Source organism: Choloepus didactylus, chromosome 5 (assembly GCF_015220235.1).
Source record: "Choloepus didactylus isolate mChoDid1 chromosome 5, mChoDid1.pri, whole genome shotgun sequence".
Classification (NCBI taxonomy): Eukaryota; Metazoa; Chordata; class Mammalia; order Pilosa; family Megalonychidae; genus Choloepus; species Choloepus didactylus.
In genome coordinates, this window is record NC_051311.1 from 45,840,277 (window position 1) to 45,867,421 (window position 27,145).

Sequence of the window (27,145 nt, forward strand, 5' to 3'; positions counted from 1 at the left end):
AAAAAAATAGGATGCATGTTCAGTTCCCTCCTGGTAAAGTATAACATAAAACTCAGCCAACACCAGAGAAGATGGCAACAATATATGGTCTCCGCCTGCCCTAAATAATTATTTACTTATTCTATTTGGAGGGTTAGTTGGTGGGGGATTTCAGAGTTCTTGAAATCAATTTAATTCAAATTTGTGGTAACTGTTATGTATTGAGTCTTAGATGCCATTCTATTGCTTCTTAAATTTATGAGCATGACCCCTGCAGTGAGTGAAGAAATAATCAGTACAGACAGAACCCCTTTTCTCTTGAAGGGAGAAGATGGCAGTGATGTGATGGGTCTTTATCCCTCACTCTATACCAAATGCTCAGGAGCAAGTTGAGAAATGGATGAGCAAAGCAGAGAATAAAATCATCTCTTCTTAGGGAAAACCTGCCACAGTTGGGTCATTTTTTCTTCCAAGAAGATGCTTGGCAGAAAAGAGCTTCAATACTAACTTAAAGATCCTTTTTCTTGTTTGTGTAGCTTTACCCAACTCATATGTAGCTTGTCTTATTGGTTTTAGCAAAGTTTGAGGTTCATTTGTTATATTTTCTAGTCTTTGTTCACCATACAATTTTGGATAGCCTGTAATGAAATCCCACAATGTAAAATGTTGTCATTATTGTCTGTTCATAGCAAACTTCTGCTGTTTATAGACTTAGCTACTAAGATAATTTAACTTAAAGTCATCATCTCTTTCATATATATTTAATATGGATAATTTACTTTGATGTATTTGGTGTTGAATTTCTTGTTTAAATTTAAAACAAAATGACAGTTTGTGAGATTTGCCTGTAAGTTTCTATTGATCCATGAAATTAAGCAGAGTTTTTGTGAAATAATGGGCCTAACCTGTCACAAAATGGACTTAAGTTACAGAAGAAGAGTATTCTGAAGGCTTTATTTTTTTATGTGAACTTCCTTTTGCTGAGTTATTGTAACAAAGAAGTTAGGATTTAAGGGCTGATTATGATTACTGAATCATTATATAGGTATTCCTTTTTACTTTCTGGTATTTTAGAGCAGAGAGAAATACCTAAAATCCAAATTGTATTGATCTCTGATATTGATTGTATAGCCTTTATCTTGTGCCCTTGTGATTGTAAAAACCTTGTGACTAACCTTCATTTGTACCCAGTTAGCCAGTTTTTGGACTTTAAAGTCTTATGGTCACTGAAGACAGCCCCTAGTGGTTATTAATGAAGGGTCTTGGGTTAGCCCAGAACTAACTTGCCCCAAGTCCATAAGTATCTTGATAACTGAAGCTGGATCTAACCAAAATGGGCCCACCTGACATGCACAGTAGCTTAGACTTTAACCTACAAGTCATCTACACCTCATTATGATACTAAAAGTCAGGCCCATCATCATATTAAGGCTGCCATTTTCTTACATATGTTCTGTGACTAAGCATGCAATCAATCTGTGCATGCTCAATAATTAGATCACCTCTAAATACATAATCTGGGACCACTATTCTCATTATCCTAAAAACTGCCCATCTTTTGATGCTTTAAAACTATCAGAATTACTGCAGTTAGGGGAGACAGATTTTGGACCCATAGGCCATCTGTTCTCCTGCTTTGCACCTAGCAATAAAACTCTTTCTCTCTTTGAAACCCCGGTGTCTCAGGAATGGTCATTTGAGTTCCAGTAACAATATTTAGAAAATGGTAATTATAGTTGTGAGTTATTTTAATGGTCTTGTCAGTCCAAGCAGGTAATATGTGCCATCAAGCAGGAACTGTCTTATGTACTCTCAGTACAAGGCAAGTGGCAGAACATAGTAGATGTTAATAAATACCTGTGGATTTTATGTTTTGCATATTAGCTACCACAGATAGAAGGAAAATGAAGTGATCCCACAAATCCTTCTTCTTTAGTTTATTTTTATCTTCATCATATGAATTATTAGAAATATCAATTCCATATATTCATGGCCCCAAATCTTAAAAGAAAGGTGAAAGGAAAATGGATAATGTTTTTCTGTCTAACTTAGGGCTATTGAATCCTGCAGTTGGAAGGAACCTTAGAATTTCTCTAGTTTACCTTCTCACATGTCATGGGGCTCCCATCTTGAATAGATGGTTAATCAATCCCTGATTAAAAACATTCACCAACAGAGAGTTCAGTTCTAATAAAACAACCAAAATTCAAGGACTTGATGCCAATAGTTGTAAAATTATTTTTTGGACTAAGATAATTCATCTCTCAATAATTTCTATTATGAATTATGGTTCTTTACAACAGTTTAGAAATTATAGTGACTCAAAGCTCAGAAATTCAAAACTCAATCATGGAAGGATGTAAACAAATTTGATAATCACAACAAAGTAAAGATTCACCATAAGCAATAATTAATTAGTTGCTTTTTTAACTTGTGGTTAAAGTATCTACCATTGTGTTAAAGATTTTATAGTCTATAGTGAGAGTTATGGTTCTAGGCTTGAATACAGATAAGACCAGGGCTCATCATGGAATCATTTAATGGGTTTAATCATGTAAACATTTAGTGTATACCCACACACAAATATAGAATATAATTATATATACAGAGAGGTGACTCACAGCTACATTCTGATATGAGACAACAGGACCAGAGTTGACAGTATTAGGTTCAAAAGTCAAAAGACAGAGGTCTCTTTCTAAGCCAGCCGAAAAATGACAAATTACTACTCTCTAACTTAATTCAAGATTATGTCTTTGGTAACAATCACAAGTATAAGAAAGAATTCATGTTTTGAAGGCACAAGTTTTTGAGAAAATCTAATAGAAGGATAACTGAGATTTCCTCCTCTTTCTTCCCAACCTTAGATACAGGTATATAAGAGACCAGCCTGTGGATAAATATATACTGTTATACAGGAAACACAGGCAAACGTCTGATACTATCGTTACAAAGCTGAAGAAACTGTCCACCACTGTTGAAGGCAAGTTAAATATTAATATATTTGAACCCTGGTGAAAGGTAGTTTCAGAATAAAGATTAACTAAGTACTGTAATAGAATACTGGCACTTAGCTTATCATGGGTGACAAGATTTCCTTCCCTTTCATTTGGAACACATGGTTTCCACTTAAGGACTAACTGGACAAATTTCACTGAGGTTGCAAGATTTCTTTTCTTATGAAGTACACACAGAAGCTTAGCCGCTTCTTCAGATGTTGACTTAACTAACTCCATTGTCTTTTTCTTATGGAAATGGGGGAAAATCAGACATCCATCACAGAGTTCATCCTATTGGGATTTCGCCTTGGTCCCAGGCTTCAGATGCTGCTCTTTGGGATCTTCTCCCTGTGCTATGCATTCACCTTGCTGGGGAATGGGGCCATCTTGGGGCTCATCGCACTGGACTCCAGACTGCACACCCCCATGTACTTCTTCCTCTCACACCTGGCCCTCATCGACATAGCCTATGCCTGCAACACGGTACCCCAGATGCTGGTAAACCTCCTGAACCCTGCCAAGCCCATCTCCTTTGCTGGCTGCATAACACAGACCTTTCTCTTTTTGACTTTTGCTCACACAGAATGCCTTCTCCTGGTGGTGATGTCCTGTGATCGGTATGTGGCCATCTGCCACCCACTCCGATATTCTGCCATCATGAGCTGGAGAGTCTGCAGCACCCTGACAGTGACTTCCTGGGTGTTAGGAGTCCTCCTGGCCTTGGTACATATAGTGTTACTCCTACCACTGCCCTTCTGTGGACCCCAGACTGTTAACCACTTTTTCTGTGAAATTATTGCTATTCTCAAACTTGCTTGTGCAGACACCCACATTAATGAGATGACGGTCTTGGCTGGGGCAGTGTCTGTACTGGTGGGACCCTTCTCCTCAATTGTGATATCTTATGTTCAGATCCTATATGCCATTCTAAGGATCCACTCAGTGAAGGGGCACCAGAAAGCCTTCTCTACCTGCTCCTCCCACCTCTGTGTGGTTGGTCTCTTTTATGGCACAGCCATTATCTTGTATGTTGGACCCAGATATGGAAACCCCCAGGAGCAGAAGAAATATCTCCTCCTGTTTCACAGCCTTTTCAATCCCATGCTCAACCCCCTGATCTATAGTCTGAGAAACAAAGAAGTCAAAGCTGCCCTGAATAGGGTGCTTGCAAAGGAAACAACTTCATGAAGGCCTTATAAAATAATAAAATAACTTTGATTAAAGGAATCTGAGAAGTCAACTTACCCAATACCTGCACAGGGTACATAAACATGTTCTAGGGAAAACCTTTCTTCTTGAAATTTTCCTGTGGCTCTCTCCCAAGGAAGCCCATCCACTTCCCTCCCTCTGGCATTGAAGGATAGTGCTGCACAGGAAAACGGAAACATCTTCTAACCAGCTGCGTAGTGCACACACTTTTAATGTAGTTGTGCGTAATGTTCTGAATCACAGATAAATAATTAAGATAAACAATTGAGATAAATTCCTACCTTTTTTGTTCTGTAAGTAGGACTAGTTGAAGAAATTTGATAGAATAAAATAAGTTATTGGTAGAATATTTAGCATATAGGAGTTTGGAGATATTAATATAATAATTACAATTTAAATATTTTTAATTCAGAAAGTATCATCTCCATTAAAAATACATTAACATCTAAAAATACTTCTATATGTATTCCTATGATAGTTAATGTTGTTTTCTAAGGCATAATCACCTTAAATTAGGAAGGACAGGAACTATGGCTTCAAGGGAGAGAGAAGCAAGAGTGTAACTGACACAAATTATCAAAAAAGAAAAAACCTAAGAAGACATCATGCTAATAAATATAAACACATAGTGGAGATTCTTCTCTCTGTCCCTTTTCCCTCTCTTTGTTGAATACAGTCGGAAGTCCATAAGGAAAAAGAGGTGAGGGGAATGAAGAATCCTTGAAAGAATAATATATTTTCACCCTTTAGCTTGGTTAGTTGTGTCATGGGAGACATGATCAAAATTTGGAGAGAAAATTCCTTCAAATTAGAACAAACTATAATTGTTTTGATGATTGGTTGATCAATGATATCAGAGTTATAAATATATATTATGAATAATTTGATTTTAAGTTGATATTTGAGGTAAGTTAATCATTTTACTCAAATATAAAACACCAATGCTTAATTATGCAGTGACAGAAAATAGTTAAGAAATAGTAAGAAAGGAAGCTAAATGTATATAACCACTTTTTGTTTTTCAACTCTTTTCTCAAATTATATACTTAGTTAAACCTTGTAGATACTTAAACTATTGGACCAATTCCTAGCATCTTGCTGTTCTTTGCCTCTGGAGTCTTGTGCTGGGAGATGCATGTTCTTTTATTCTGTTTGAATGGTACTAGTTATACTCCCTTGAAATCTCATCACCACCTTAGCCCTTGTCAGTGCTCTGAACTTCTTTGAGATATGGACATGTATTGCATTTTAATATTTAGCATTGATGGTCCAGCCCGAAACCCTCAGGTTATTTCACCTCCACCATGGGATTACCTCTGAAAGCCCCTAGATTTACTCTGCTATTGTTTGCATAACCTCCCCACCTAGGGCACATGTGGAAACATCTGAATCCCTTCCAGAAACTATGGAGGCATGAAAAGCAAGTAGAGCTACCTCAGGCTCTTCTTTCTAGTCTAATTATTTATTTCTTCAGCACTCAGTTCTCTTTGTTCACTCTGATGCTATGCTATATAAAGTTTCTCTGCACAACAGTGATCTCTGACAGAGATCTGAAATTGTCTACAGCAGAAAAAAACATGGATTCATAATTCATTTCATGTGCTCATGCCTTTTGTTTGCTCTATAATGATGACATTTATTCTACACTCAATATGTGTCAGTTATTGTCCACATGTTGGGTCTAGTCTTCCTCATGGATATTCCCAGCCATCAGAGTAATGCATGAAATTGTCAGGCCCCAGAAAAAGAGTCTAACATATAGAAGGAATGTCTGATCCATGGGCCCTGCTGCTTATCTCATAAATACCAAGTGTGCCATAAACTAAGGGTTGAAGGCTGTTTTAGGAATCCCAGTCACAGTGGCACCTAGACTCCAGGGGGCAGACAAGCCAAGATCAGATATCCCCATGAAGATGAATGACCGCAAACAAGTCAAAAGGCCTGCTTCCTCCACATAGATAATATAGTGCACAACAAAGAAGAATAGTGTGTTAAAACCCTAGTAACCAGTCAGCAAAAACTGATAAGCACTCACCCAGTTGAGGCCCAGAACACACTCAGCAGGACCCTTCCCCCCCAATACCCAACGTGAGTTTTTCCTTTAAAAAATGCTGCTCTCAGATAAAGGGCCGGAGCCATTTTTCCTTTCTTTCTTTTCTGATGGCTCCCACCTGCTTTCTTCTGCTTTCTTCCTCTAATAAACCTTAAATTCTCTACTTAAACCATGACTCACTGAGTTTGTGTGGATTCTTGAACGGCTCTGAACCTAACAGAAATCAGTCCTATTATTGTCTTGTTTTACAGATGAAGAAACTGAAAGACACAGATATTAAATAACTTACCCAAAGTTACAATAACAATAGTGAAGCTAGAATTAGAACCTGGGCAGACCATGGATCCTGTACTTCACAAGATCTTTAAAAGAGAGAAGTTGGGGATCAAAGCACAGATTCAGTAACTGGGTGAACATGATGATATATATGGAAGTTCTCACCTGAAGGCTTCTATTTTCTCAGTTCCTCTTAGACAGTAGCTGAGCATACAGATGGAGGATTGGAAATTCAAAAAGAGGTAAAATGTTAAACAAAAGTCTGGGAAACCTGAGCCATGAAATATAGTATGATTTTCTGGCAACCTCAAGGGCACAATTGAGTGAATGATCATGAATTTAAAGTGCTCTGTCCTCAAGGTTGTGAATTTTTCTCCAGCTGTGTGGGTGTAGGCAAGCCATTTGACATCTAAATTTAATCTAACACCTAGACACTTAGAACAAAGAGGTAAAAAAAAAAAGGTCTCTTGTAAATGTAAGGTATATATTGGGAGGCAGGGCACAGCGGGGGATATAAGTGAGGCAAACAATGTTGAATGAACTGAAATTGAAGGAAGTCAGGAAAGCACTGAAAGAATAGGATTCAGTCTCTATGAAATGCCAAGTTAAAAATTTTTTGCAGTAGGAATATCACTTTTCAGCAAATCTCTCCATCCCTTGAGATGGTATATTCCTTTGAGATGCTGCCTAAACAAGCTCCTTGGGGGTCACATTTATCACATCATGATCTCAACCTTTCCATAATGCTGCATGGAGCAGACACAACTTCAAGATCAAGTACACAGTAAGTCCAAATATGTGGGTTTTGTACTATGTCGCATAATCCATAAATCATGGCTTCAATGTATTAGACTTTCATGCCATGATTATCCTATTTATGAACCATGCCCCTGCCATTCATTCTGAGTTCTTACTTCTCCACATAAACGCACACACATACACACAAATACACACACACACACACACACACAGGTAACAAAGCCAAGCATCCAAGAGGAAGTGGGTAGATCCTATACAGCTCTGTAGAAAAGACGTGGAATGGAATGGTGGGGAGAGGCATTGTAATTTTGTTCCTTGGACTCCACAGGTATGTTTCTGGGGAATGGGTTGACTTCAAGTTATCAGAATATAAAGCACTCACACCTAGAAACCTCTTGAACACCCCTGCATTCTGTCCCCGTCATCAGGATGGGCAGAAATGGTATCTGGGACTCATCCTTTACTGAACCTGCCTCAGGGAACAGATGCTTCAGCTCCAACTTTGTCCACTCTGTGAGTTTTCCTGTAGCTTCAAACCCAATTTGAGGAAAATACTATAAATGCCAGACTTCTTTGTATAAATAATTCATTTTCAGCGGTTAACGATTGGCAAGAGAAGGGAAGGACAGGAAGTTGGCAGAAACCATCAGATTTAGGAAGAAGAGAAAGCCGCCTTTCTAGGCACCCCTTCCTTGCACAATGCCTGGGGTCTCAGAGTAGTGTCTGATACCCACACTGCCAAAACCCAAGTCTCTGACTCCTCTCTGTCTGCCCCCGCCCTTGACGCCAGTCACACTGAGGGGAAGCCGCTGGTGGAGGTAATTGTTGTGATTCAAAGCACTAACCTGAAAGGGGCCTCAGAGCCATTCAATGCTGTCCTCCCTTTTTACAAATGAAGATAACACATGAGGGTTACGGTTTTTTGTCCTGTGCCCTATTTTTCATTTCTTTCTCTGCTGAGAGCCATCTGCTCCTACTACATCCTAGAAATAGCCTCCAGCCTGGAAAATGAGGAATCTTACTACTCTTCTCCTTTGCTGCCCAGAAAGAAATTGTTAATAAGTGGCAGGTAAAAATCTTCTAGCTATTTGTTAGTGATTCCATTATTATATCCTTCTATAGCAGTGAAGCTGCTACAGGTGCCAGATAAGCTTTTCCTAATTAGGAATTCCAGGAGTTGCTCTGCAGCAATGGTTGAACTAATCCTGGGGAAACAATTTGTCAGATCCTAGATTGGGATAAACTGACTACCATTGTCACATCAAATATATGGGAAAAGTTCTATTTGATAGAAATAGGGTAAAAGGTCCTACTACAGAAACAATTCCTCTATGTCACCTGTACTATGTACCTGGCAACATATTCAGTAAAACTTTTGCTTATTAAAGAAATAAATCTTTCTTAAAAGCATTCTTATGCTCTTCACATTTATTTTTAAGTCACTTTGGAGAAGCAGTTCTTAAAAAGTAATGACACTAGGGGGACTCGGGCAAGATGGCGGCAGAGAGAGGCGTGGAAGCTAAGTAGTCCCCCTGGAACAACTACAGAAAACCAGAAACAACTTAAATGATCCAGAATAACTGCGGGGGGACAAACGAGACCATCCACTCATCATACACCAACCTGAATTGGGAGGAATGCCCGAGAACACAGCATAAAATCTTTAAGTAAAACCTGCGGATCCAAGTTGTGAGACCCCTCCTCCATAGCCCGAGATGCAAAGCCTCGTGGTGCCAGAGAGAAGCTCTCTCCCAGCGGACGAGTATAGCTCAGCTGAGCTCCAACTGGGGTTTTAGGTAGCGACTGTGAACTGTTCACTACAGGTACACATCCCCCCAAACATACAGAGGCTTTGGGTGACGGCTGACCTGGGAGAGCCGGAGGGTCGCCTTGGACTGGGTCTGAAGGGGACTGTTTCTTTTTTGGCTCAGTGGAGAAAGCCCCAGTCATTTTCAGTTTCCAGGGCTGTGACTCTGAAAAGGGTGGAGACACCACAAGCAGAGAGTGAGACCATTGAAATGCTAATGACCTCCACCTGGAGGGTCCATCTTCTCTAGGAGGAAAGGGGTGGGTCCCTTTCCATTCAGAACCAGACCCCAGAGCCTGGGGGAACACGGCCACACCTCCTCACACCAGTCAAGAATTACAGGCTAACAGGCATCACCTGCTGGGCAGAAAAGCACAGTGACCCGAGGCATCAAAGGGTGGAGCAATTTTCTAAGACACACCCGCAGGGAAACCAGATACTGAATATTTCTTCCCTCTGGGACCTGAGCCTGTTCTGGTCTGGGAAAACCTGATTTGGATAACCAAGGAAACCATGCCTAGACAACAGAAAATTACAGCGTACACTAAGAAAAACAAAGTTATGGCCCAGTCAAAGGAACAAACATACACTTCAACTGAGATACAGGAATTTAAACAACTAATGCTAAATCAGTTCAAAAAGTTTAGAGAAGATATTGCAAAAGAGATAGAGGCTGTAAAGGAAGCACATGTGCAGAAATCAAAAGTTTAAAAAAACAACTAGAAGAATCTATGGAAATGAAAGGCACAACACAAGCGATGAAAGACACAATGGAAACATACAACAGCAGATCTCAAGAGGCAGAAGAAAACACTCAGGAACTGGAGAACAAAACACTACATGCAAAGCCTACACGCAAAGGAGCAGATGGAGAAAAGAATGCAAAAATATGAGCAACGTCTCTGGGAACTCAAGGATGAAACAGAGTACAATAATGTACGTATCATTGGTGTCCCAGAAGGAGAAGAGAAGGGAAAGGGGGCAGAAGCAATAATAGAGGAAATAATTAATGAAAATTTCCCATCTCTTATGAAAGACATAAAATTACAGATCCAAGAAGCACAGCGTACTCCAAACAGGAGAGATATGAATAGGCCTATGCCAAGACACTTAATAATCAGATTATCAAATGTCAAAGACAAAGAAAGAATCCTGAAAGCAGCAAGAGAAAAGCAATCCATTACATACAAAGGAAGCTTCATAAGACTATGTGTGGATATCTCAGCAGAAACCATGGAGGCAAGAAGGAAGTGGTGTGATATATTTAAGATACTGAAAGAGAAAAACTGCCAACCAAGAATCCTGTATCCAGCAAAGCTGTCCTTCAAATATGAGGGAGATCTCAAAATATTTTCTGACAAACAGACAATGAGAGACTTTGTGAACAAGACACCTGTCCTACAGGAAATACTAAAGGGAGCACTACAGAGTGATAGAAGACAAGAGTGCGTGGTTTGGAACACAAGTTTGGGAGATGGTAGCACAACAATGTAAGTAAACTGAACAAAGGTAACTATGAATACGGTTGAGAGAGGAAGGTGGGGAGCATGTGAGACACCACAAGAAAGGAGGAAAGATAAAGACTGGGACTGTGTAACTTGGTGAAATCTAGAGTATTCAACAATTGTGATAAAATGTACAAATATGTTCTTTTACGAGGGAGAACAAACAAATGTCAACCTTGCAAGGTGTTAAAAATGGGGAGGCATTGGGGGAGGGATGCAATCAGCATAAACTAGAGACTGTAAATAATAGAATCATTGTATTATGCTTCCTTTAATGTAACAAAGGTGATATACCAAGGTGAATGCAGATAAGAGGGGGGGATAGGGGAAGCATGTTAGACACTTGACATTGGTGGTATTGTCTGATTCTTTATTCTACTTTGATTTAAGGTTATTTTTCCTTTTGCTGCTTCCTAGCTGTCATTTTTTTTTTTCCTCTTTCTTTTGCCTCTCTACCTTCTTTGACTCTCCCTCCTGCCTTGTGGAAGAAATGTAGATGCCCTTATATAGATAGTGGTGAAGGTGGTGAACACATAAATGTATGACCATGCAGAAAACCATCGATTATTTACTTGGGATGGAAAATATGGTGAGTGAACAAAACCATATTTAAAAAAAAATGGGTTGATAACAAAACCTCGAGGGCAATACACTGAGTGAAATAAGCCAGACATATTAGGACAATTATTACAGGGTCTCACTGACAGGAACTAATTATAATATGTAAACTCATAGACATGAAATATAAGGTACCAAGATATAGGATGAGGCTTAAGAATGGGGAGTGGTTGCTTAATATGAGGAGAATGTTGAATTAGGATGAACTCAAATGTTTGGAAATGAACAAGGGTGTTGGTAGCAAGATGTGAGAATAACTAACAGTGCTGAATGGTGTGTGAATGAGGTGGAAAGGGGAAGCTCAGAGTCATATATGTCACCAGAAGGAAAGTTGGAGGTCAAAAGATGGGAATGTATAAAACTGAATCCTATGGTGGGCAATGTCCATGATCAACTGTACAAATACTAGAAATCACTTCCATGAACCAGAACAAATGTATGACAGTACAATTAGAAGTTAATAATAGAGGGGCATATAGGGAAGAACTATATACCTATTACAAACTGTATACTACAGTTAGTAGTATTTCAACATTTTTTCATAAACTGTAACAAATGTGCTATATCAATACTACAAGTTAACAATTGAGGGGGGTTGGTTAGGGATAGTGGAGGATTAGAGTTTCCTTTTCTTTTTTTCTTTTTTCATCTTTCACTTTATTTCTTGTCTGGAGTAATGAAAAGTTTCTAAAAATTGAACAAAAATTAAGTGTGATGGATGCACAGCTGTATGAGGGTACCCAGGGGCAAGTGATTGTACACTTTGGATCTTTGGATAATTGTATGGTATCTGAACAATCTCAATAAAAATGAAAAAAAGAAAGTAATGACACTAAAATGGAAATTTGTTATTCTTAAATTGCATTCAATGCAAAAAAAGAAGCAAGAGAATCCTGCCAGTGGTTATAATATTTTAATGAGCCTTAGGATTTGTAATGGCTGCCTGTAAACTGCAATGATATATTTCTCTTTATTAATATTGTCAGCCTGCTGACACTTGCAATTCTAGTCACTGTATCAGGCTAAAAGACTTTTCCTCTTCATATTAGCCTAACTTTTGTTGTATAGGAAAAAAGAATTGATGATCTCTAACATGAAATTACTAGAAAGATACTCTAAGTAACATATTAGCTTAAAAGCAGTCAGAGGCCAATATAGTAGCATTAGGTGTTAGAAACAAAGGGTTTCATTACTGCAGCAAGTCAGTGATAGCATTGGTCAGTTCTCTTTAAACATGAAGTGGGATGAGGAAAACCTCAAAGAAATAATAAATGTTAAAGACAAAATCCCTGTGATGGTCAACTTTAAATATAAAGATTGTTAATGTTATTTATGTTTTTCTTATTAAATAAAATTTCTAAGTATACATTAAAATTGTATTGAAATTTAAATATTATTACCTGAGTCTCATATGAGGTATATTCTTTTATAACAGACTATGTGACCAAAGTATTCTTTTAACTATGGTGGCAAATGGTGCCTAAATTGTAGTGTCAATTTTAGAGATACTGGACCTTTTGAGAGCTTGGCTTTCAAGCTGATGCCAGATGGATGAATGAGAGAGATAATGAAGGATAGTCATTTGAGAATCTATCTGTTCTGGAAGCCAAAGAACACGGCCATGTCATCCGGGTAGTGTTAGTAAAAGGAAGGAAGTGATAGGCGTTTTGATGAATCTGTAAATTTGGATTTGTACTGAAGGGGAATTCTCCAGTAAACCAAGTAGCTAAGACCCTATGTACGAACTATCTCAAGGCATAAGGGCAGCCCAGCACTAGCAATTCTACCAGCGGCCACTGTGGAGGTTTCCTCATAGTTGTGCTGATGTGAATAATCACTTTAATATTAGTATCTAAAATTTGGGCCTGAAAAATATGTCAACAATTTCGGAAGAAGCCTTTAGAATCATTTTATACTAGCTATGTGACTCAACATTGCCTGAGTGATTCATAAGCCATCATTAAATAGGAAAACTTCTGGACTATATTCCCTGGTATACAATGTATATATTTCTCACTATAAGAAGCAGCTTGATTACAAATTAAAGCCAGAAATATGCAGTATTTTCCCATTTAAGGCTCAAGTTTGAAATTAGTGTTAGTTTCTTTCTTATGGCAAGTTTTCGCCCAATGGCAATTATACAACACTTAGAATTTTCTGCAACTTGTGGTTTTTAAGAATGCCAGCTTTCCTCTTTAAGAAGTTTTCCAGTGCCTCTAAAAGTGAACTTTGTGCCCATTCTGTAATTTATAGACCATCCATCCCAAATTTGCCTTTCCAACTGCAGAAACTTTAATACTTATTACATCAAGAACAGAACAGAAATTTTAATTCTGTTTGCATAGATTTGCCATACCATTCCTAACACATACTGAGGACACATAAGTGTTATTCTCATGTTACTTTATGGTAAATAATGGGAGCTAATATTAAATAGAATCCCTTAAATTAAGGGTGATGAAAAAATTAGCCAAAAGAGAGTTTGTGCATAAAGGGTCAACTCAAATTCCTACAGGTGCCAAATAGGTAACGTAAAGGAGTTTAGTAACCTAAGCATAAAAAATAAAATCAACTCTGTAAAAAATAAAAACAACAAACACGTTTAATTTTTATTTAACTATGATTTAAATGTATACTATTGTAAATTTTTTAATCAAGGGAAAATATATTTATTAAGATTTTTTCAAAATTCATTATCCCATTCGATTTAGATCAGAAAATGGCACCTATTCCTCCACCCAAGTATGCCAAGTCAAATTCTGAATTTCAAAGGTGATGTACAACCTTGCATCCTGTAGCTGATGTGGTGGTTGCTTAACCCATATCCTCTCATCTTCCCACTTCCATGCCCCGTGTCCTGACTTCCAAATGCCAACACCTGCCATTCTTTGCCTGTGCACTTTTCCTTATCATTACAGCTGCTTTGTCTACCCCATGGGACAGGGAAAAGTTGCCCTACAGCTCAGTCTCCACACCCCATGACTCTCTAACATTGAGTGATGGCAGTTAGTATATGAACATCCTAGCTCCTTTGCCCCTCAGAATGAATAACTCAAGGTTCATAGTCTACACTGGCTCACCAGCTTCCCATCAGACCACGCTCGTTACTTACATGGTGGATTGCTTGAAAGCTCACTCTTCTTTCCAAAGTTCTCATTACCTCCTAAATAACAACTTAATTTGAATTGTCTCCAAGTTGGCTTCTGGAGGAACTAAACCAAGTCAGATGTTTTAACGGGAAACATGTTCACAATAAGGCAATTTTGAACTTGGAAAGATTTTTGGCAGAGTGGTTTTTATATTTATAAACATTAAAAATATTTGTAAAATTCTGTTTATGCACCATAATAGTTGGTTTTCAGAACATATTATATGGCATTTAAATAATTCTCATTTATTCCCTTTTCATTCACATTGTAAAGATAAACTCACAATGTTATTTGATGATCATAAAAGGTTTGAAATCAGAGAACCTTGCATGGAATTCAGTATTAATCACACAATTCGGGGAATGTATTTATGACTCACATTTTTTTTTTTTTTAGCTTTAGAAGTTGATTTCATTAAGAAAAGTGGCCCAGATTATTCTTGCCAGGTGAGTTTCCCAAATACTTAATTTCACTAGAAACAGGTAAAAAATTACACATTTCTGTGATTATTTCAGGAAGTCCCCACAGATAAGTATTTGTGTGGTTACCTGGGTTGTAATGTTAAGCAAAAAAGCAAAGCACTTATTCCAGCATTCCTTGGTAAGCTAAAGTACATTGTTCCTTGGAAAAAAGGAAGTTGATTTCTTTAAACTGTTAAAAGTAAACAAAAACTCAGACCACAAAGTTTTCTACTGTATAGCAGACTACCAAGTGTGCATCAATAAAAGCACTAATCTCTTGTCTTTTTCAGGCCACTGGAGCCACATGCAGATCACAGTCTAAATTATGACTTCTACGACATGGTCCACTTGGAACTTTTTAAGGCAAAGTAATAACTGCTGAATGAGGCAGTGAATGGCCTTAGTTCCCATACCCTTGTGCTATATCAGTATCTTGTATTTAAAGTCTCTAACAAGTCTGATTTTATATAAATCAGTGCATGTCTGTAGCCATTCTAATTTATTTTGACCACTCTTCATTTTTTAATTAAAGTTAATATACACATGGAAAAGGGTATAGAAACATGTCATTTAATTATCACAAATGAACATACCTAAGAAACTATCACATGGATCAAGAAAAAATTATTAGCATCTCTAAAGCCCCTTTTCATACCCCTCCAAATCTCTCCCAATTCCTGTCCTTTCCCTCTTTCTTACTTTTAACACCACGAGTTAGTTTCACCTATATTTAAATAGCATGTAAATGGCTTTTTGGTATTATGCTTGTACGTGTAATTCACGTTACATGTAACTGTGATTTTTGCATTTTTATCCCGTATAAGTGAATATACCATTGTACGTTATACCATAATGTATTTACCGATTCTACTATTGATGTGCATTTAGGTACTTCAATGTTCTGTTATAATCACTCTATGAGTATTCATTTACAAGCTTTCTGTTTCATGTGTACAGGCATTTCTCTTGAATATACCTAAGAGTGGAGTTGATAGGTCATAGTGTATGCATATGTTCAAAAGCAGTTAACAATTCTGAAGAGTTATAGTTGCTCCACATCTTTGCTAAAGCATGATATTTCAATCTTTCAAATTTAGCCATTCAATTTGCTGTTAATACGTCATTTGATCTTCATTTTCATTTTGTGATGATTTATAAAGTTTAGTAGCTTTCAATTAATCTGAAACTACCTCTTTTGTGAAATACAGTTTCAAGATTTTGCCCACTTGAAATTGGGTAACTTTTTGTTATTGATTTGTAGCAATTCTGAATACGAGCTCTCTATTGATTACGTGAGTTGCAAATATCCCTTTCCACTTTATGAATTGATTTTTCCTGTCTTAAGAATGCCTCTTGATGAACAGGAGTTCTTAAATTTAAGTTTTTAACTTCATCCTTTGTTTCTTTCATGCTGTTTAGATCCTGTTTAAGAATCTTGCCTATCCCAAGATTATGAAAATATTCTTCCAATTTATACTCTAAAGGATATGTTTTTATCTTTCATATTGAGATCTAAAGGCTTCATGTAGTGATTTTTGTGTACAATATGTGGAAGGGGTCACACAATGTGCGGAAGGGTCATGTTTTAGTTTTCTTTTATGTGGATAGCTGACCCAGAATTATTTATTGAAAACACTAGTACTGCTTCTGGATTTCTGAGTTAAATATGTTGTTTTGTTGATCTATTTGTTTAACCTTCCCCCAATACTACATCTGTTTAATTACCACAGCTATGTAATAAGTCTTGATATTTAATGGAGTAATTACTTCTACTTCATTTTTCTTCAAGATTGCCTTAGCTGTATTTGAACATTTGCATTTTCATATAAAATTTTAGAATAATTTTATTAATTTCCATTAAGAAACAAACCTACTCGGATTATGATTCTGTTTTCATTCCAATTACATTTTAATTTAGAGATATTTGGAGTCTCTACAAAATTCCCATTCCATAAACAAAATACACATATCCCTCAATTTTGCACATTGACCTTGAATACAGAATTTTTGTATATTCATTTTTTAATTATAACAATTCACCCATAGAACTTTTTAAACAGTGTTGTCTGTGAATACTAAAATTTTATTTTCTCTATTTAATCATTATATTTTTAATTTTACCCTATTGATACCTAGATCGTGAGTTAACATTATATAGATATGATATTAGGGAACTCATTCCCTAACTCAGAGAAAAATCTTTCAACATTTTACTATTAAGTATAAAGTTTCCGTAGTCTTTTGTGGAGTCCCTTTTCAGCTTAAAGAAGTTCCTTTATATTTGATGCTTACTAAGTCTCCTTAAAGGGAAATAATGTTGAATTTGATCTTCTTGGTAAATTGTTCCTGTCATTTTGAATATGTGTTACCTTCTAAATGCCTATCAGTGCTTTCATCTGATATTGATATTGCTACTCCCAATAACTATTTCCCAGAACACATTTTATGAAAAATTCTTTAATGTGCTTGAATGCACATTTTCTTTTTTAAGTGGAGTACCATTTTTCAATTTAAGGGCTTAAATCTGTTTTTCTGTTTATGAAAATTTATGGGGAAACCTCTTCAAATAGTACTGCTTCACCACTTCTATTTTCTTGTTTTGCAAACTTAACCATATTTAAATTTACCCGCTCTATCATTCATGTCTCTAAACTGGACTTTGAAGTTTATCCCTTTGTCTATCTGGGTTAGAATCTGTGTCAATCTTAATGTTCTTCCAATATACCATTTCCATTTTCTGATGTCTGATCTGGAATTTATCTCTTCATAACTATTTTTTAATGAATGACTGTGTTTCTTTTTTCCAGGATCTATAGTTTATCCTTTTTCAAATATATAGGTTGATTTTCATTCTGACTTTGTTTATTATTCTTAACTTACTAAATATTTGGCTAAAAATCAAGACATTGATATATTGGAATGTCTTAATCATCCTTATATTTAAATCTTGTAAGATTATTCTATACACTTAATTTCATCTTGAGTGAATTTAAATTTCCAATTGTATACTTTGTTGTTTTCCTCCTTTAGCATTAAATTTGTTTATGTTTTGAAAATATGTTGTTAGGTAAACTCTGAGAGAGGGAGCTTTGTCACTGTTATTATTTTTATTTTAGTTTAATTTTCCCACCCTTTGGTTCTCCCCTTCTTGTGGTTTGGTGGCCCTGGATACAGAACCAGGTCTCATAATGGTGTCTCAAGCTCTGGAGATTCAGTTAGAGCATATTGAGTTCTTTATAGTCACCTTAACCAGCATCTCAATATCTGTTTTCAACCTCATTTCATCCTGTTCACCATCCTGAGGATCCCGTCAGATGAGGGTCATAGAAAGGCCTTTTCCACCTGTTCTTCTCATCTCTGTGTGGTTGGGCTCTTTGGCAGCGCCATAGTCATGTACATGGCCCCCAAGTCCAGTCATTCTCAAGATCAGAGAAAGATTCTCTCACTGTTTTATAGTCTTTTCAACCCTATGCTGAATCCCCTGATCTACCTTTTGAGGAATGCAGAGGTGAAGGGACCCCTGAGAAGAGTTCTGGGGAAACAGAGGTCATTGTGAAGGATCAGTTGGTGTATCCTTAGTCTGTGAGCTTGATCATCATGTTTCTGGATTCTCTCATGCCCTTTTAACCTATAAATTTGCCAACCCAAGTGCTCTCTATCGTTGAACTTCCCATAAAATAAGAAAGTAAATCCTTTACTGTTTAAGCTATTGTAGGTGTGATCTTCTGTTACTTAAAGGCCAAACTATCCTAAATGATACATCAAACACATGAAAATGACTGTTTATATGTGTACGAATATATGCATTTGTATACTTGTAAAAACTCAGAAATATGCACCTAGAGATGTTCTAGATAAAATAATTTCTCAGACAACCAAAATTTACTGGTATATGCACAAGCTCTGATAACACAGCTATTGGTCAGCATTAAATTCATTTAAAAAGACAAAAAAGAGTATAAAACTTTGGGAATGAAGGTTATTGAACAGAATATAAATAGCACAGAACTTGATTGTGTAATAATAATAGTATTAAAACTAATAAAAACCACATGGTATGGGAGAGGAAGTAGGAGGAAGTATAAGAAGATTAAGTCCCCATTTTTGTAGTGGGAAGACAAAATAGAAGTCTAAAATTGAAATATCATGATTTAGATTGCAGTTTCTGGGAATATGGTAGACTACCTGCCCTAACTAATACTTTGCTATTTAAAAAGATGAAAACTAATGGATAAATTATGCATGTGTGTATTAAAATACAATATACAAATAAATAAAATAAAATACATTATAACTTTTATCTACCCTCTAGATAATACAAGGACCTTAGAAAGTTTAATCTCAGTTAGCCCCTCCCAATTTTAATGTTATTAACATCTTGTACTTCAATTTTACCTTGTAATTTTTTAAACCCAGCTAGGTATTATTATGTGATTAGGCAGTCACATTTTATTTGCATTTACTCACATATTTAAGATTTTCTTTGTTCTTTCCTTCTTGCAACTCTAGCCCTACACATGAAATTGCTCTCTTTCTTTTCTGCTTCAAGTACAAACTTGAGAATTTCCTGACCAACTCACTCTTTTCTTTGTCTGAAAATATCTATAAATTTGTTTCATGCTCGAAAGGTATTTTTGCTGGGAACAGAGTTCAGTGTTATCAAATTCAGAAAGCCCAATGAATCCCAAACAAGAAAAATAAAAAAAGGCCACTATTGAATACATCCTGACATCCTGGTATATTTGTAGAAAACAAAAGCCAAAAAAAAAAAAAAAAAAAAACTCTTAAAAGCATCCAGAATTTAATAGATAGGTTTTCCTCAAAGAAGCAGAAGTCAGACTGACAATTAACTTCTCAGCAGCAAAAAATTTATTTTCAATGTGCTGAAGGAAGTTAACTGCCAACTGAAAGAAAGAAAACATAAAAAAAGTCATGTATTTAAGAAATAGAAAATCAAAAGCAAAATAGAAAATATTTTGAGTCAAAAGTTATTTGTTGAAAAGAATATAAAGTTAAGAACAGAACAGCTGATGAGACTGGACAAGATAGAAAGTGAGGGGACACAAATGAACAACTTCAGGAATGAAAAAAAGACCATCACTACACAAGCTGCAGACATTAGAAAGATATCATGATACATTTTGAATAACTCTATGTCATTATGTTGAAATTGAACGATTGAAATTGAATTGGAACCAAAACTCTTCTCATGAAACAAAAAACAAACAGAAACTATCATAGGCCCAGAAGGTTTCAGTATAACTTTCTAAAAAAAATTTCAAGGAAAATAGAATTATATTCTTACATAAATTATTTTTCAAAATAAAAAACAAAGAAATATCAGCAATCTTATTTTATGAGACTAGCATAACTTTGATACTAAACCTGAATAAGCATTATTAAACAGAAAATTTTAACTTAATTCTGCACATGAACATAGATGTGAATATATTAAAGAAAGTATTAATAAAACAAATTCAGCAAAATAAAAACCAATACATCCTGATGAAGTTGTCTTTATCCACCAAATACAAGTTATTTAAAGTTAAAACAAATGATGGAAATAATCTGCCATGCTAACAAATTAAAAGATAAAAATCCTATGACTGGCTCAGAAATCCAAGAAAGCATTTGACAAAATTCAACATAAATTCATGATGAAATTCTTGATACAATTTAGTAAAAGAAGTAAGTTAACTTAAAAGAATTTCCAGAAGGCAGGGTAAGATGGTGGCATAGAGTGGTGTGGAATTTAGTTAGTACCCTAGAGCAACTAGTAAATAGCCAAGAATAACTAGAAAATAGTCTGGAATAACTGATGTGGGATATCTGTGACCAAACACACATTGTATATAAATCTGGAATAGGTGGAAAGGCTGAGATGACAGCATAGAACTGTAATTAAAGCTCTCCAAACTGCAGAGCTGGTGCTCCTTCCCCAGTGGCATGGCAGGCCAAGCTGAAATATTCCCTGTGGAGAAAAGAAGCAGGTTACCTGGAGCAAGGGAATGTAGCTCAACCAAGCTCCAACCGTGGTTTTAATTAACAAATTTAGACTACTGAATACATACTATGAGCACAGATAAACAAGGAGAAAGCAAGAAAGGAAACGAGCTTTCTCCTGACAGAGAGGTGGCAGGGATGACAGAAGTAAAATACATAAATAAATAAGAGAGGCTTTGGGGTTTTGTTGAGCTCAGAATACTGGAAAGAGGCTGTGTCCCAAGAAAAAGGTCACAGAGAAACAGGTACCAACTCCAGTTCTTGCCTGGTAAACACAAATGGACATTTGCACACTGGTGTTTTTGACAACAGTATTCATGATTCACAAAGGATGGATGTGGCCTAAGGGTACATCAACTGATGAATGGAATTGTGAACTGTGGTGTAGCCATACAATGGAATACTGAGTGCCTGCAAGAAGAAATGAAGTTGGGAGGCATGCAACTAGGTAAATGGACCTTGAGGACAGTATGTTGAATGAATTCAGCCAAAAATGAAAAGACAGATATTATAATGCCTCACTAATATGGACTAACTATAATGTGAAATCTCTGAGATTTGATTTTATCAGGGGAAAGCTATTATAATGGTTCCTAGATTGTAAGCTCTTAGAGAGTTACAGCTATTCCTGGATTGTAATGGTTATTTCTAAATTCGGAGGTTCTGAGCTCTTTGTGTAAAACCTGAGTGATCCCTGGAACTTCAGGTATCTGTTTGACACCTGAGACTCAGAGTCAGAGTTTGGTGGCTATGAATGTCAGCTTTGCCCCATACAGCAAATGTTAAACAATCTAAAGAAGACATTATACTTCAATTAGAGATATTAATGAAATGGACTTGGTTAGGACTAAGGTAAATCAGACTGAAGGATAAAGGATGATATTGATTGTGTTTTAAAACTTCAACTTCTGTGTGAGACCAAAGGAAGAGACGTGTATTTGGTGGAAAATCTGTATTTTCTGTAGCATGCTATATAATTTAACTTGTATTTTCAGTTTATTCAAATATCATAATTACATGGAACCTTGAATATGGAGTAAGATAGGGTTTGTTTATACAGGTCAGTTTGAAGCCCCAATACATCCCAGAATAATGTGGGCACAAAATACTATTTTATTTGAAAAGCCCTCTTGAAGGACTGAGTTAAAATGAAGAAATATTAAAGGAAATATTAAACTTACCCAACTGAGGAATTCCTTTTATTTTCACAGGCATTGGGGTCTACCAGTTTAATGGGCTGAGCCCTCAATCTTGGGGCTTGCCCTTATGAAGCCTGTTATTGCAAAGGAGAAGCTAAGCCTACTTATAACTGTGCATAAGAGTCACCCCCCGAGAATCTCATTTGTTGCTCAGATGTGGCCTCTCTCTCTAAGCCAACTTGGCAGGTGGACTCACTCCCCTCCCTGCTTCACGGGACATGACTACCAGAGGCTAAATCTACCTGACAACATGGGTCATGACTCCTGGGGATGAATGGACCTGGAATTGTAGGACTGAGAAAAATGGGGAAGAGAATGAAACAAAATAAAGTTTCAGTGTCTGAGAGATTTCAAATGGAGTCACGATGTGATTCTGGAGGTTAGTCTTGTGTATTATATAGATATTCCTTTTTAGTTTTTAGTGTATTAAAATAGCTAGAAGGATATACCTGAAACCATTGAACTGCAAAACAGTAGTCTTGATTCTTGAAGATGATTGTACAACTATGTAACTTATCCTGTGTGACCCAGTGATTATGAAAACCTTGTGACTCACACTCCCTTTATCTAGTGTATGGACTGATGAGTAGAAAACTGGGGACAAAAAAGTAAATGAATAATGAGATGATTGGGAGGATGGAATGTTTTGGGTATTCTTTTTTACATTTACTTTTATTTTTATTCTTATTTTTATTCTTTTTGGAGTAATGAAAATGTTAAAAAATTGATTGTGGTGACGAATACACAACTATAAGATGACAGCACGAGCAATTGATTGTACATTTTAGGCGATTATATGGTATGTGAACATATTTCAATAAAATTGCATAAAAAGATAAAAAAAAAAGAATTTACCACAAAACAAACAATACAATACAACAGCAGACATCAGAGTTAAGAATAAAATGCTGAAATATTTACCTTTAAGATAAAGAAAGAAAAAGATGCATGCCATCACCACTTGTTTTCAAGATTTCACTAGAGGTCATAACCAGTATAGATAGACAAAAAGTAAAAGAAACATACACATGCACACACACGAATTGGGGAATGAAGAAACAAATTTCACTATATGCAAATGGTATGACTGTGTACATAGAAAATACAAAAAGTCTTCTGCAATATTATCAAAATTAATGAGTTTAACAAGGCATTTGATACAAAATCAATCTGAAAATCTATATATTTTTATATGGCACCAACAATTAAATGAAATTTTACAAAATGATACCATATACAATATCCCAGAAAGATGTGTAAGTGTGTGAAGAACTTGAGAAGCTGATTCTAAAATGCAAATGTAGCAATGTTAGCCCAAACAATACTGAAAAAGATGATGTACAAGTTGGGAAGATTTGATCTACCAGATATCAAATCTCACTTTAAAGCCCTAATAAATAAAACAGTGTGGTATTCATACAGGGATGGAAAAAAGTAAACACACTGAACAAGATAGAAAGCATAAAAGCATATTTATGCACTGGATAACACTTGCTTTAAGACAGACATGGCATGGAAGATCACTAGGGAAGGGAAGGATAATGTAATAAATGTTGCTGGGACAGTGGAGTAATCATATAAATACTCAATTCATGCAGAAAACTCATGTCTTAGTGGATCAGAGGCCTAAATATCAAAATCAAAGCTATAACGTTTTTAGAAAGTATAAAAAGGAAGGAGTTTTAAAATAGTACATAAAATTGCTACCCACAAAAGAAAACATTGATAAATTTGACCAGATTGAAATTAAGAATTTCTATTCATCAATACAGACTATAAAAGATGTGAAAAGTCAAGCCACAGAATTCAAGCCCATACATTTAAATCTGTCCTACTCATTGTGTCAGGTAAGTTTCTGTCATATCACTCCAGTTTATCTTTTTCATGGCATTATCAAATACCTGCTATTATCTACCTTATATATTTGTTCACACATTCATTGTCATTTATAACATAAAAAATCATTGCTAGCATCAACTCTGTCTTGTTCATAGCTGTGTCTCTAGTATCTAGAGTCGAGCCATGCAGAGATAAGGCCATCAAAAAATATGTGTTCACTAATTGACTAATAAGCATCCCCTGGAAAATATGAGCTCCATCTCCATTCCTCCTGAAGGCATGAAGCATGCAAGTTAGAGGACAGTCAGAAACATAGAGCTGACACATTTATTCTGTGTTTTGTCAAAAACTGTTTTCAACACTTTCCATTTATTAACTCATTTAATACCACAAAACTTTATAAATACTTTTATGTTCTTTTTTAATTCCTATTTTCTACATGAGGAGCCTGGGAAATAGAGACGTTGAGTAACTTTTCCAGGGTCATTAAGATAGTATATGGAAAAGTTAGAATTGAAACCTAAGCTATCTAGCTCTAGAACTTGTATTCTTCACGCTATACTAACTATTCACAGTTGCAGCTTACACCAATGATCCAATGAGTCTAGACTTAAACATTCCTCACTGCCATCCCCAGGAGAGAGAGGAGTTAACAGAATCATCAAAGGGGGATTTCTTCTTTTAGAATTATTATTTTACAAAGGACACATTTTCCCCTATAGACTGCCCAACTCTGCACTCTGGTTAGGCCTATTACACTGAGCCACTGTTACTGAAAGGAATGAATATATCCTTTAAACATGAGAACCAGAGGCCTTCAATTACCATGTAAGATATAAGAGAAAAATGTTTTACAATGTTAACACTCCAGGTAAATAAACCAAAAAGAACTTAACTTTCTCAAAATGTTAGTGAGTTTTACACTGAACTGAGCTTGAAAAACTAAAATTAGCAGAAAAAGAGTTTTAAATAATTTCAAGTAGAATGAACAAGAAGAGTCACCATATCATATAGCATCTTATAAAAATTAAGGTAAGACAAGAGTAAAATGAAAACCGTTCTATAAAATAAACAACCCTTAGATACAGAAGTAGAATGGTTTTGGCTTTCTTTTTCTCCTAGAAATTTGGTAGATGAACCATGTTCAGCCATTTTGTAGTGGGGAGATTGATGAAAAAAGAAAGCAAAGTGGAAATTCTTTTTGTCCATCTTTCCCTTTTTTATGAGGAAATAAAATCTTATTCAGAAGACCTCCCTCTCAGCAAATTTTTCCTTGTATTCCATTGGCCAAAATGGAATCAAACAGCTATCTGTAAGCCAGTCACTAACAAAGAGAATGAAATTGAATGCTTGGCTTAGATCAACCATGATTTAATCCCCTGAGGCTTAGAGAGAAAGCCACTTTCTTTCATAACATTACTATCTTTTAGTTTCCTTATTTGCTCAAGCAAATTCCTTGCAAAAGGATGGCTTACACAATGAGAACTTAATGGTTCATGATTTTGAGGTTAGGAAAAAGTCCAAAGCAACACATCATCAATATGATGCTTTCTCCCCAAAGACTGTGGCATTCTGGGGCTGGCTGCTGTGATCCTTGGTCCTTGGCTCCTCTGTCACGTGGCAATTCACATGGGGTCCTCTCCTGGCCTCTCCCTTCTCTTCACAGTTCCTTTGAATTTCACCTTCTTGCTTTCTGTGGCTTTCTCTCCATGTCTGAATTTCATTCTGCTTATAAAGAACTCCAATAATAGGATTCAGAACATCCTGTTTAAGGTGGGCCACTGAAGTAACCTTATCAAAAAAAAATAATCACAAGTTACTTATTTAAGTAACTTAAAATGGGTTCACACCCACAGGAATGGACTAAGTTTAAAAACACATTTTTATGGGGTACCTACAGCTCCAAACCACCATACTACCGAATGTCTGGAGAAAATCAGTACTAAATTATCAAGAAAGGGGATAGTGGCCATATGGCAGACTATTGACAGTGTCTGTCAAAAGGTTTGAGTTCTGAAGCAAGCAACATATCAGAAAATCAATATCAGAAAATTAGAAGATACATCAGGGAAGAAGTGGGAAATTTAAGTGTGCTAAGTTTCTCATCCTTCAGTTTTAAGGATTCAATAAATATCATCTCACCTTAAGACAAAATGGCTACAACCTATAAACACAATGAGAAAATATTCTTCAATCAAGGAGATTCAAGTACAATTTTTAAAAAAGAACTTTGAGATAGAATAAGTATTTCATTTATATAGTAAGTACTTTTCTTTTTGTTACCTTAAAAATATATATACTCCAAAATAGCAGGAGGAAAATGAAGCCATTTTATAAAAATATTTATCGTTATCTACTTATCCTTCCAGCCTTATATTTCTATAAATACATCTGAAGATACACAGAACTCTGCTAACCAAATGTGTGGGTGATATGGTTATATTTGTCTATATTGCTTAACTTATTTTCATATTAGGCAAATGTTTTTACACAAATAAAAATAATTTCCTAAAATATAGTGTAAACCCATTTTTGTTAAATTACTTGCCTATCTGTGCTATCATCCTTAAATCTCTATATATTCATGAAGAAATTTCTGGGATATTAAGGAAATAATCACAATGATTATTTTTTTGATGCTGTGATAGGGGTAATTGCAGGTTTGTTTTGCTTTGTACTTTTAAAAATTGTTGTTATTGTTTTTACAATTTTTATTTATATTTTTGGCTTGGACTTCATTTAGACCAAGTAAATCATATACTTTTTGTAAATTATACAAATGCCAGAAGGTGAAAAATTCTGTGGGTTTATATTTTACATTAATTTCAGACAATGTTTTAAATAGAGAGGAGTTTTCTTTTAATCACCTGGACACATCAAAAATGCATATTTCCCAGAAATATCATTTAACCCTGTAAAGAGATATATGAAAAACTATTATATATATCCATACAATTTTTAATCATTTTTATATTGTGCAATATAACATATATACACAGGAGTGATAACTTTCCAAGTGCAGTCCAACAAGTAGTTAGAGACAAACTTCAAAGAATGCCATGGGCCACAGCTCCACATTTCCAGCCACTTCCCCATTGTGAAACACAACATACACACATACATGCAAAAAGGTGACAACCCTCAAAGTAGGACTCGACAAGTAGCCATACAGCAAACTTCAAAGAATGCCATGGGCCACAGCCCTACAATCTCAGTCTCTTCCTTCCAGCTATTCCAATACCCCAGCAACCAAGAAAAAGAAAAATATATCAGGATTCAGTATTCACAA

At 35.9% G+C, this 27,145-nt stretch overlaps 1 protein-coding gene across 3 annotated transcripts; it reads left to right on the forward strand.

Annotated features, from left to right (window-relative positions):
• The first annotated feature begins 3,151 nt into the window (after window positions 1–3,151).
• LOC119534843 (olfactory receptor 13-like) lies at window positions 3,152–18,371 on the forward strand. Of its 3 annotated transcripts, XM_037837407.1 has the most exons (3): window positions 3,152–3,920; window positions 11,950–11,955; window positions 18,135–18,371. In XM_037837407.1, the coding sequence occupies exons 1-3, from the start codon at window positions 3,228–3,230 to the stop codon at window positions 18,369–18,371; spliced, it is 936 nt and encodes a 311-aa protein (XP_037693335.1). In that variant the 5' UTR covers window positions 3,152–3,227. The 3 variants fall into 3 exon arrangements, with proteins under 3 accessions (XP_037693335.1, XP_037693334.1, XP_037693333.1); XM_037837406.1 differs by lacking the exon at window positions 11,950–11,955 and having other exon boundaries at window positions 3,152–4,118; window positions 18,324–18,371; XM_037837405.1 differs by lacking the exons at window positions 11,950–11,955; window positions 18,135–18,371 and having other exon boundaries at window positions 3,152–4,166.
• Window positions 18,372–27,145: the final 8,774 nt, after the last annotated feature.